General features: G+C 41.6%; 1 protein-coding gene across 1 annotated transcript; it reads left to right on the top strand.

Annotated features, from left to right (window-relative positions):
* Positions 1-1,352: 1,352 nt before the first annotated feature.
* Positions 1,353-10,119, top strand: LOC114936063 (uncharacterized). The gene is made up of 3 exons (XM_029309058.2): positions 1,353-3,071; positions 7,833-8,112; positions 8,966-10,119. Exons 1-3 carry the CDS (start codon positions 2,933-2,935, stop codon positions 10,071-10,073), a joined length of 1,527 nt encoding a protein of 508 aa, XP_029164891.1. The 5' UTR covers positions 1,353-2,932; the 3' UTR covers positions 10,074-10,119.
* Positions 10,120-12,524: the final 2,405 nt, after the last annotated feature.

Raw genomic sequence — 12,524 nt, forward strand, 5'->3', positions numbered from 1 at the left:
TTCTAAACTTTTTAAAACTTATATATAAAGTATTGTGTGCACGTTAGAAAGGATTGTCATTAATATAAAAGACTACTTGAACGCTTGTCTAAAACTGCTAAGGCTATTTGTTATATAAAGCAGCTTATACGCCTGAGAAATAATTGTGCATTTTGATAATAATATACAATACTAGTTTATATATATTTCTACATGAAAATTTACAGAATAACTAATAGGACAAAAATTAAAAAATTTTTTTAAAAACTTATTCAATGGAAATATATATCCACGTGTTCTTATATATTACATGACGATATCTTTATCATACGAGTAAATAAGATCCAAAGATATATCACGTCTTTGAAGATAAAATTGGAGCCAAGAAAACATCGAAAGTTGTCACTACATGTGTTAATCTATTCACGCGAAAAATCAGTTGTTGAATAAGAAAAAGAAAGAAAATTAATCAAATGTACAGGAAAGGTTTAATTTTTTCTTTAATTAATTTTATCATAAAGGAATGCTGTGATGTATTGCGAGTTCTTTTTAGGTCTCACTCGTGTTTATATGAATCACAAAGAAATAATATATAGAATTAAATAGAAAAAGCATTTAAAATTTGATTTTCTATCTCGTTAATGTTTCATTATCCGCTACATTTCTCATAGTTATACTAATTAACTATTATTGATCTATCCTACTTCACAAAACAAATCTTTAATAACGAAGTGTTAATTTGTAGTAAAATATCAATTTTCCGTTAACTCATTGTAAAAACCGCAAGAAATCAATCTCGACACCGCATAACAAACGTGCGAAGAAGAGACATCGATAGGAGAAACGCACAGAAGCGACAAAACAGCAATGCAAAACGACGACGAGAAGGACGAAGGAGGCACGGAAAGAAGAGGAGCATGTGAAACTCGAAGCGATTCACAAGGTTGCGACAAGGTAAACTCAACTAACGTTGTCAGAACCGACCGGCCAGCTAGTCCGGAGAGCGGGATAAGGCTAAGCTAAGAGGCAAGTCAAAGCAAGTCAAGAAGAGAGTTAGGTCGTGGCGAGAGAAGCAAGAGGCAAAGGCGAGTAGGGACGGACGGTGAGTACGGGCAAGGCGCATTGGCGAGGCACGCTAAGGCAACGGGTCCAAAGTCGTACACCACGATGGCGAGGCCCCGGTGCGGCGCGTTAACCTCCCGCTCGCGAACGCAGTACGCTCTCGACTCTCGCGCAGGCCAGTTTGCAGCAATCTTGTCGGTCGATCCGCCGACCACGTGCTGCCGCATCCCGCCGACAGGCGAGCAACCGCGAGAGAGGAACATCCGATCGCGCACACGTGCCTTTCGCGCGCCCTTTGACAGCAGATCAATTTTGACCCAGGAGAAAGAGAGACGTAACGAAATTCGATTAATTCGCTCTTCGCATTAATTAACGAAAACCCGGTGACAGAGAGATTACGTCGGTGTGCGGATAATCGAGAAAAGAATTATCAAAGTTTACATCTCTAATTATCTCGATCAATCTCTCGATGTGTTATACTTACACTGGGGGAAATTCAATTTTCAAGAGTGCGCGAGATGAGATAATCGGAGGGAAGTCACGACCGGACAGGGCGATTTAAAACGGACGTAGTAAATTAATTCGCGAGAGAGGCGAAGGAGATTCCGATCGCGCTTATATAGATTTGGAGAGCGGTTTTACACCGGGGGTATCGCACCGTGACGCCAAGCCGGACGGTTAATTTAATTCCGAGGTGCGTTTCTCACGCCCGATGCGAAATCGGTTCTGACCGCGACGATTAAAAGGAGGCGTTTCCACTTTCGGTGGCCGTGCGTGAAATCTGCGGGTCTGAAACGAAAACGAATTCGAAATGGTCACGTCGGCACGTGACGAGTCTTCTCTTCTTCTGCCACGGCAAAAGTGTGTTCGCGGAGCCGTCAAAAGTTTTCGCGCTTCGATGAATCGCGGCGAAAAAAAGGGGTATCGTGCCCCAGAAAAAGCGATTGGCGCGCGGAGATCGATCGAGCAAAACGAATCGGAGTAATTGAATTATCGAAAGAGAGGAGAGAGAGAGAGACAGGACCGAAGGAGGACGCAGACCTCGGGAGACGACCATACATGGTCATCATCCGCCTACGAAGCCGAGGAAGAAGAAGCCAACATCGCGTTGTCGTGATTGCGTGGGAGGCATCGCACAATTTCTTCTTTTTTTTTTTACGAAGAAACGAGGCGGAGAGACAAATTCGCGCGCTCGCTCAGGAATCTGGAGAGCTCGACTGTTGGATCTTACAAGTGCACCCTGATTATACGACGAACGGATCTTCCAGGAACGAAATGACCGGCGCCGCCGCGATCTCTTTCTTCGACGTGTCGCGGGAACGCGTGCCGAGACGAGGGCGACCGACAGATCGAATAAGATCACCGCGAAGAGACGAGAGGAACCTGATTCCGGAGCAAGTTTGTGCCGCCAAGCAGTTCGAATAATTAGCAACAACTAGTTCGTTAGCAAAAGCCGTGGCTAAATCTCCGCGCGAATCGAACCGCCGCGAGCGAGCAAAACGAGATAGGAAAACATGCTTCCGAGAAAAAAAAAAAGCACGCGAGAAATGAGAAATGAGAATTTCGCGAAAGGCAAAAAGAGGAGCGAGTAAAATGAAGACGCGAAGGCAGATTATGCGAATCCGCTGTTGGGAAAGAGCGTAAAGGGACGAGAAACGCGCGCAAAAATCGTGCGCGTGGAATAAAATAAATCTTCGAGATCGCGCGGCGTTGATCTGTGTGTCTAAATTCGACATGCAGTTGTTGGCTAAAGTGCATCGTCGAAATAAACTGCTCGCGATACGTCACGCCGTCGTTACGCCTGTGACAAATGCGCACGACGAATGAAGATTTTCGCTACGGATAAAGATAATAATAGGGAACGAAAGAAGAGGAAGAAAGAGGAGAGAACATGCCGGTCGCGGGAACGAGGAAATTATGCAGAGTGGGACTCGCCGCGATCCTGGTCACCGCGCTGTGCATCCTGACTCTGTTGGATTCGCCGCCAGCACGACTCCCGGATCCGCCGACCGATCCTCCTCCCACGCCTGGTAAGCAATTTTCCTCCCTCCCGCATCTCCGCGGAGGGCGCGACCCTTGCCCTTTTGTTATCGGCGAACGGTCCGCCACCGCAACCTACCTGAAGACGCGTCGGCATCTAGCGGGATTTTTTGCTGCCGCGCGAATCCGTCGTGAGCGCAGATAAAATCGGGGAGACAAATCGGTCTCGTTTCGCACGACGTGACGTCTCACAAACCTAATTAACCCCTTGAACTCGAGCGATCTCGCAGCGAAATCATCCGTGTCGCCATTATTCTAATAGCGGCTAGGCATTGAAAACGCCCCGTTGTTTGTGTGTGCTCGGTAACGTTCAACTATTTATTTCAATTATTTATTATATCGTAAATTTCGCTTTCAATTGTTTCAAAATTCTGTGGTCTATATAAATAGATTTACTTTGGAAACTTCAATTATTGGAGTTTTAGCAATCAACTATGCAGTAAAATAGTACGTTCCTCCTACTATTAAACATTCTTATACGAAATAACTTGATATATTAAATTTTTATATAGAGTTTTAAGGGATCAACGTATTAAAGTATTCGTACAAATTGTATTGTAAAAATATAGGTTTGTAATTTCGAGATCAATTCCGTAATAGAGTCATAACCATCTCGAGATTCTATGCATTTTAACTTCAACCACAACGGAGATTGCAAGTTTAAACTATAATATCCCTAAGATACACTGCCAAGAATAGGCTTACACACACACACATATGAACAATTTATGATATAAAATTTCATAGCCTGGGAAGAGAAAATTATAATTACATTACAAATTATATTACATAAGAAAAGAAGGAACTTTTATCCTCTATTTTACGTGCACAATCGCAACGGAAACGCAAGGGACGAGATCTACATAAAGTAACAGAGATAGTTAATGTACTGCTCGCGCAGCCATTTTGTTAGAGTATAAACCGAAGTACTATCTCAACACGTATATAAAAATAAAGATTCGCACGCAATCGACTCGTGCGAAGTATCTGCGAGTGATGATTTGTTACTTTATACTAGCTATTTCCTAGTCGCGCAAAGTTTCTCAGCATTAAAATGCTATCCGAGCGAGCCGACACGAGGAAGAGGAGCCTCCTCGCTCAGCCCTACTTTTTTTTTTTAAACGCACGTTCATCACGCGTAATTGTACGGACGCTGCGCTTTCTCTTGTACTAACAAAGAATATAACTATGTAAATAACTCGTTTCGCGAGGGCCGATACCAATCAACCCACGCTACGCATCGCGTAGAAATACACCCGAGTTCCGCACGCAGTACATATACAGTCTCTCCTTAAGAGAAAGAGAGAGAGACTGAAAAAGATGCCAAGATAACGCTTCGAATGCGTGCTTACGCGTGCAACAAAGGCAAGAACGCAGTTACCGAGTTGTAAATAAATATCACGAAAACTTTGGCACATATAAAGCTCGCCAGGAACGTAAATCTCGGAGCTGTTATTTAGTAGTAGCGACTTCATTAGTCGACATAATTTATGACGTGATTCATCGAATGACCGCCCGTCGACTCGCGCGCTTTCGCGTATTTCACCTTCGCCTCCGCCATGCAAACATTTCGCCAAGAATTATGACAGCTGATTGTATGTACGGACCGAGGCCTGCATACTGTACCCGCGATGCCCGACAGACTCGACAGGCTTTTGAAATTTGTCTGTGTTGTATATACATGTACGATCTTTCACGTTATCAAAGGGTTGAGGAGAGCAAAGAGGCATATTTAACGCTAAATATAAATTGCGATTCATCACGTCGCACTTTTTTACGACGTAAAAATGAAGTTTAGTTAATTAACCGCGAGTAATAACGATGAGGGAGTTATATTAAGAGAGAGGTAATAATAACACTGTTCGACAAAAAAAAATTAACCATAACGAGACTAGTTTCTTATAGCTTTTGAATGCTGAATACGAATCTGGTTTCCAAATTAATCCATCATGTCAACAATTTTATTATATTTTTATTATATATTTTATATTATATTTTATATGACAAAGTTTATGAAAATACCCCTTTTGGCAACTTTGATTAAAAATTTCTCAACACTGTGACGCAATAAAGCAATTTAGAAACCTGATTCGTATTTAACATAAAAAACTATAAGAAACAATTAATCTCGTTACGGTGTTCGAAAAAAGGTAATTTTTTATTGAATAGTGTAATTAGCGAGTTTTATAGAACGTCACCCGTTTCAACTCGAGTTGAAGAGGAATTTCTTTCGTGCGGAGCAATTCCTGACTAATTAGGGATGGATTAGCTTTGAAAATCGGCACGATTTACTTGCCTTCCACAAAGCCGCGGCTAGATCCAGCACTCTCCGACCTGACAGTGCGATTTCCATGAGAACGCCGCAGTGCATTAGCGTACTTCTAGCGTGTACGAATCCCTCTATCTCTCTCTTTCTCTCAAACGCATTTACCTTCTCGTAAAGCTCGCGAAGCGTGGCCGGGACGTACGTACGTACGTATACGTACGAACGAGGGACTAAAGGGCACGGAGTCACGAAGAATGCTCGCGGCACGCAAACACGTAATACCACCATCGCATCGCGTCGGTGGCCTCATCGGGTCAAACAGCAACTTTTAACGACACACACCATGACGGATCATCATCCATCCCGTCGCCCGCGGAGGCGAACCCGCGCAATGGATCAGCGGGATCGACCCGGGATCTCGTTATCTACCTACGCTCTCGCCTGCCACGTCGAGAGATCGTCGGGAAAATAGTTCCGGACACGTTCGTTCGATAACGTTCACGATCCATATACGTCGAAGGCGAGTAATTGCGAGCGAGACGAGTCACGAAACGTGTATAGTGCCATACATTTATCCGCGGACGCCGACACGGTTTTTCTTTTCCCCCTTTTTTCCTCGTCGTCGTCGTCGTCTCGCAGAAATAATTATAAACGAGAGATGTAACGAAAGTTCTTAAAGCTATCAACGACGTGGATTTATTTGCGTCGCCGTAGGGCAGCGCGTCCGGCGCGGCGGACATCCCTCCCTGTCGTATTTCATAAATATATTTAATAAATGCATTAATGCACGGAAAAGAGAATGGAAATCTCGCTTCTCGAGTCCGCTTCGGCTCGTGACTCCTCGGATCCTCCGTGACTGCATGGGGAACGAGTTTCTCCGCGGAATAGAGGATATAGGCGGTGTATCAACATTAGGGAGTCTAATTAGCTGGTCATGTCGATTGAGATTCCGCCCAGCTCATTTTCTTCCCTATTAGAAAGGCCGCTGGAATATATGGAAATTACGACGACTACGTGCGCTGATAAGCGAGAGCGCGACGCTAGGACAAATATTTTTAGATGCAAGCAAGGTGAATTCTAAACAAATGTAAACGTATTCATAGTACAGGCGCGTCCGTCTCTAGTAGTGCATGACACGCGCGTCATTTCCGTCCGGTCATTAAATGCCAATATCTTGTCGCGTCATTTACAGTCTGCGCGGTAGATAAGATCGTTTAACTTGAACAATAAATTGTACTCGCGGAAATTATAAAATAATGTATAGTAATGTTAGCAAGTAAAATGCGAGGGATACTATCTGACTAGAGGAAAAGTTTTGATAAGCTACAGACAGAGTTAACTGCACAGCGTAATATCAACGATAGCGTAAAGCCTTGTTCTTACAAGAAAATACGGTCCACCAAAACTAGTTAACTAGAATGAAACTTTGTAAATATAGAGTGGCTCAAACATGAATATGCATTAGGTTCGCTTTTGAAAATTGTATAGTTCAAATATGGAAAATGTCATGTCAAAATGTAAATACCAAAATGAGAAAAATTTATTTTATTGACTTAATAAAAACTGTAAATGTTCTGTTAAAAAAATAATCCTGTGCAAGCGAACGAGATTTTACGACGCATTCGCAACTCGTCCAGTAAAGTACATTTTACCCATTTTGATACGTACATATTTTAACATGCTTTATATGTATGAAAGATATGCAAAATTTAAAAAATTTTCTTCATAATAAAAATATCTTTAGATACTGTTTTTTGCAATTCTATTTTATTTTAACGCGCTTTAAATTTATTGTAAATTTTTAGTCAAAATATTTTCTCTACATATTAAAATTTCAGTACCACCTAAAAAATAGAATTTGTTATTTTCAAATACAATTTACTGCTATGCTTTGAAAGAACAATTAGACGTGAATAAAGCGTATTGCGTTATCAATTTGAGTTATTCTACATAAAATGTAAAATTTTATTCTTTATACACATTTATGGATTCTAAATCAGTAACGTTTCTTTGTTAATCAACAAAAATATAGTTATCTTTTTTAATACCTGAAAATAACAACAACGAATTTTTTGATTAAAGTATATGTTCTGCTCTTTAAAGATATTTTAATAAAAGAATCAAAAGAAAGAAAAAATATTAATTATATTTCAAAAGATATGCATTTGTGAGATACGAGCGTTGCATTTCAACAACGTAAAATTTTAATCAATTAAAAATAAGAAATCATTTATTTCGATAACTACCTTCGAAGATAAATATTGCTAGAGAAGGAAAGGGAAGCCAGTTAACGTGCTCTGTAATATCTAGTACTGAAAGAATGCTCTACTCTCTCTCTTAACAAAAACTCGAGTTAACGCTATATTCTCCCTCTCAAGTCTCAATTAATTTTTTCATATCGATTGCAGTTTCTCTCTCCTCCTCCTCTTTCTCTATTCATTCCGACCAAATGACTACTTAACATCATTCTTTGCGCGTGTTCCAGGGGGTGAACCGCCGGGCACAAGAAGCATCGTCGCTTATTCGTGGGCTCGAAGATTGGCACTCGATTACAGGCCCACCAAGCAGTGCGACCGTAATGGAACGCGAGGAATGGTCTTAAACGCATACGAGCCGCCCGGCACGAAATGGCTCGAGACAATCCCGGGACGGCTCTTCCTGTACAGCGCCCACTTGGACCTCAGAGTTGTCAGTTACCCAAGCATCAGAGTGATTGGCGTTAAACGAGGAACTCTGCCGCCCTCCACGCTCTTCTGCACTATATGGTGAGCCATTTTTCACGGCGCAATGCAGCCCCTCGTGTATCTCTGACAAACGTTAAACACGAGGAAAGAGAATCACTCAAAAGACACGCTCATAAACGCGCGGTATAATTGCGTGGTGCTTCTACAAACCGACTCGGTAAATTAGTATGAACTTTCTCAATTATATTATACAAAGATTTAATAAGCTCGTAATTAAATTTATATTGTTTGAAGTGTGTGTTAATAGAAAGATCTTTTTTATTTCTAATTAAAATTATATTACAATTTAATTAAACGTTTTCCACAGAAATACATTAGATCTTAAGCTTATATATTTTTATATTTAAGCAAAAATTGGTGTTTCGATGATTTGAAAACAATGACTGATTCTCTTCAAGTTGTCAATTAAAATATAAAACTGGCTCACGTTTACCTGTTCGTATCTTATTCTACTTTGATATTCAAGGAAAATCCCGAAGCACTTAGTCGTTCGTAACAAACTTACGAAGAAAATGTACGATGCGGAACATATATACACGCGGATTAATAATAAGCATGCCGAGGAAATGTGTTTTTGATTCATCTTGCACTTTCAATTTCGGTTCGAAATGAAACTTTGCTAACGCGAGTCAAACTTTCATCTCGCCTAGAAGCAGCTGACTCTTTCGGGTAAGCGTTATGAGTAACGACGAGCAATGCAAATGTTAGCAGCGACGCGAAACGGAGCATATTCGTTTAAAATGCATGGTTGGAAGATATAAATGGCTTCCACCATGCGTGCAGGTGTTTTCCGCTAGGATACTCGACATTAATCAGCGCGTTCCCTTTCAATCGGAAGCGGTAGATTAAGCGTCTCGGTCTCGTTATGTTTCAGGTATCGGGAGCACGGTGAGACACGATCGTTCAGCGTGGAGGCCCTGATCTCCACGATCTGGTTGGACGAATGGGACGGCACGGCGGATAGTTACACCGGGATCCTCGTGAATTGTCAATTGCCGTTTGATGACTCGATACGCCGCACGTCTCGGATTTACGTCGGTCCTAATCCCTGCTACGAAAATGCTAGTCATAGTTTAACGACCCGCTCGGAATACGACGAGATGATCTCCGTCGACCGGAAAGGGCGCCAAGAATTCACTCTATGCATCAAAGGACTGGACTTCGACGAGGATATATCGCGCAAGCTCGTAGCCTTCGTCGAATTACATCGCATACTAGGCGCCAAGTTGTTCTACTTCTACGTCTTCAACGTGCATGAGAACGTGCTGAAAGTGTTGCGACTCTACGAACGATCGAACGTAGTGCGGTGGTTTTCTCTCGATCTACCGGGCGATTTACCGAACGAGAAGTCGACCCGGCGGCGGTTCTTCGGCGAGGATATCTGGACGAAGAGGCGAATGGAACTTATCCCGTACAATCACTGCTTCTACGAGAACATTCATCGATCCGAGTTCGTGGTGCCGATCGATATCGACGAGGCGATCGTGCCGACGCGTCGAAAAACCTGGCACGAGCTGTTGCTGGACGAACGCGCAAAGCTCGGCAGAAGCTTCAAGGATTTCGCCTCGTATTCCGTACGAAACGTCTACTTCTTCCCCGAGTTGCAAAACAAGAGCCGGCCGAGAGAACTCGACGAAGCGCCTCGTGCCTCGCTCGAGCAGTATCCCGATTATTTAGATACCATGAGAACGGCCAATATCTCGCCCGAAGGTGACTCGGTGAAGAGTTTCGTCTCCACGAGGCGCGCTCTAACGGTGCACAATCACTATGCTCTGGCAACGTTGAACCCGTCCACCAGACGGGCTCATCATCTGAACTCGAACGACGTGCTCAAGCACCATCACCGGGCGTGCGACAGCCGACATCTCGACTGCGATCTCTTAATGGAAGACGTTAGGATCGACGAGTCCGCGCTGCGCTACGCGGACGAGCTCAGGACGAGAATGAAGATCGCTTTCGCCGATCTCGACGCTTTGCCATAACTGTATATATAGCGATATTGTAAATAATAAAGGTCTGTTCTCGAAATCCTTGTCTCTTGTGTCTCTCAGATATGCATGTTAACTCCTTCAGATAATCCCCGAGAGATCTCTCTCGCGCGTGTGACTTTGAATGACTTCTCGAAACAATATCCAGTGTTCTCTTTGTCAAAATTATGTAATAATTAAAAATCATTGCGATAAATGATACGAACAAAGTAATTTTTTGATGCAAAAACTACTTTTAAAAATAATTTTATCATGTTAGCGAGTACATTAATAATATATTTTAATCAAATAAATCGATAAATAAAATGTGAAAAAAATTCTATTCTGAAATATAAATATTTCGTTTTTATATCTCTCTGGAATAAAATCTTTTCCTTTATAAAACTACTCAATTCATATCCATCTTTTGTTAATAATTACTTAAAAATTTTTTTTGCAATAAAAATAATATAGAAATATTTTTCTATCATTATTCATATCCTTCTACTCTATCAAACTAAAATAAATCGTCTAGAAAAAAAAACGACCAGTTTTTTATGACGATAAAAATAATGGTGACATTTTTCAAGCGTAATACGTATTTAAAACTGTAGCGAATAGTCAAAATAATCGGAAAACGTATAAAAGGAAGAATGTAAAACTTGACGCTTTTCAGACTTTTGAGTAAAATTATTACAACCGCGCGATAATTGAAGAACGTGCAAAAAATAAAACGCAGAAAAAAATCCACGCTGTCACGCTTTTCAACGGTAGAATTCCAGCTTGAAACTATCGAGAGGCCGGGTGCACAATAATTGAAAGTATTTAAAATGACAAAGGCATGTCTGACGGACCGTCAAGATTGAAGCGTGAGATTGTAATGGTCGGACGAAATAATTGGAAACCACCTCAAAACGACAAAAACAATAGTTGGCTTTTCAAGGCGTGGTGTATTCAGAAGATGAAGCGCTTTAATCTCTAGTTTAACCTACTTCCAAAGATTCAAACGAACTTTAACAACTAAAAATCCATTTCGCACCGCCACGCCATGGTCCCACGTCGTCTGACAAATTTATCAAATAAGACAAAACAAACGCGCTATTTATGTAAAGGAAAGTCTATCTCTCAAATTAACAAGTACGTATACGAGGAGTGGACGACTTTATAAAGCGCCGCATCCATCATACTCGATACGCGCGAACGACAGATTCAATCTCGCTAAAGTGGCGGTTCGGTGGTCATCCATTAACGCTCGAGATCTCGTTCCGCACGCAGGTCAAATGCTTTGCCACCTCAAACTACCCTGAAGCGGCGATTTCCATCGGCGTCGTTATCGATTGATTAGATATCGGATCGGGTTACTCACTGGTGATCAGAATGGCGTTTATGCGCGACAGCCGTCGAACATATTTTTCAAGAGGATAAAATCGTGGAACGGAGATGGCTTTTCCGCGAGCAAGCGACGGTTCGAGACAGAAGATAAATCCCATCGCGGCGGAAGCACAAACAAAGATACGATCGTTCGAAATACGACCGACGATTCCCGCTAGATAAGTTTTACGACAAGTATCGAGTGCGGCACAATCAAGGTCGCGACTAGCTTTAATAGATCATAAGAAAATCGTGGCATCCGCATACTTTTCTTACGAGGCGCAGGAGATAAAAGCGGAATGTCGTCTCTCCCGAGAGAGATAAATAAGTTTCGCGGAACGCTGAAATTATTCGCGGACATTCATGGCGTGCTAGGCACATCTCGAGATGTCGTTTCGACGATTCTTCAAATGTCGCTACGATACTTCAGAATGGAATAAACGAGTTCGCAAACTTCTGAAGAGACTGTTATAGGACGAACGCGACAGTTTTTCGTTGTACTCTTCAAGAAGATGTATCAACTTATGACGCTACTATCGACGTTTAAGACAGGTTGCGCCAAATGTCGTCAAATATGCACACATCAAGATTGTTCCAGTTCCATATAATAATATGCCGTATAAGCGAGACAGATCAACCTGATAGTGTATCATGAAATGGGTCACAGTAAGAGAACTCGGCCAGCCATCGATTACACATACGGATTATTGCATCGTGCAGATTCTGTTGCCGATTTTTCGACCGGTCCAAGATTATCGTTCTCACATCGCTAGTAAAAATCTGAATAATAAATCGGTCTAATCCATATACGTCTACTTTTTTATCGACCATATAATTTTTATACATTCACTCTGTCCTAATGAGAATTCAAAGCAGTTCTACTTTTAGTAACCCTTAGAAATTTAGCACCTTTTTTATATGTAGGAAAATTATTATTCAACACAGCTTTTAAAAAAATATCGGAGGACATCTTTAATAAATCAAATCTGCCATTCAACGAGCTTACAAGTTAAACTTTGTTAATAAAAATATATTTTTTCAGCCATATATGTAAAATATATTTACAATTTAATTATGCAAGTAGCTATTCCATAT

The sequence above is a fragment of the Nylanderia fulva genome, unplaced genomic scaffold (assembly GCF_048542155.1).
Source record: "Nylanderia fulva isolate GAGA-0341 unplaced genomic scaffold, ASM4854215v1 Scaffold19, whole genome shotgun sequence".
NCBI classification, from domain to species: Eukaryota; Metazoa; Arthropoda; class Insecta; order Hymenoptera; family Formicidae; genus Nylanderia; species Nylanderia fulva.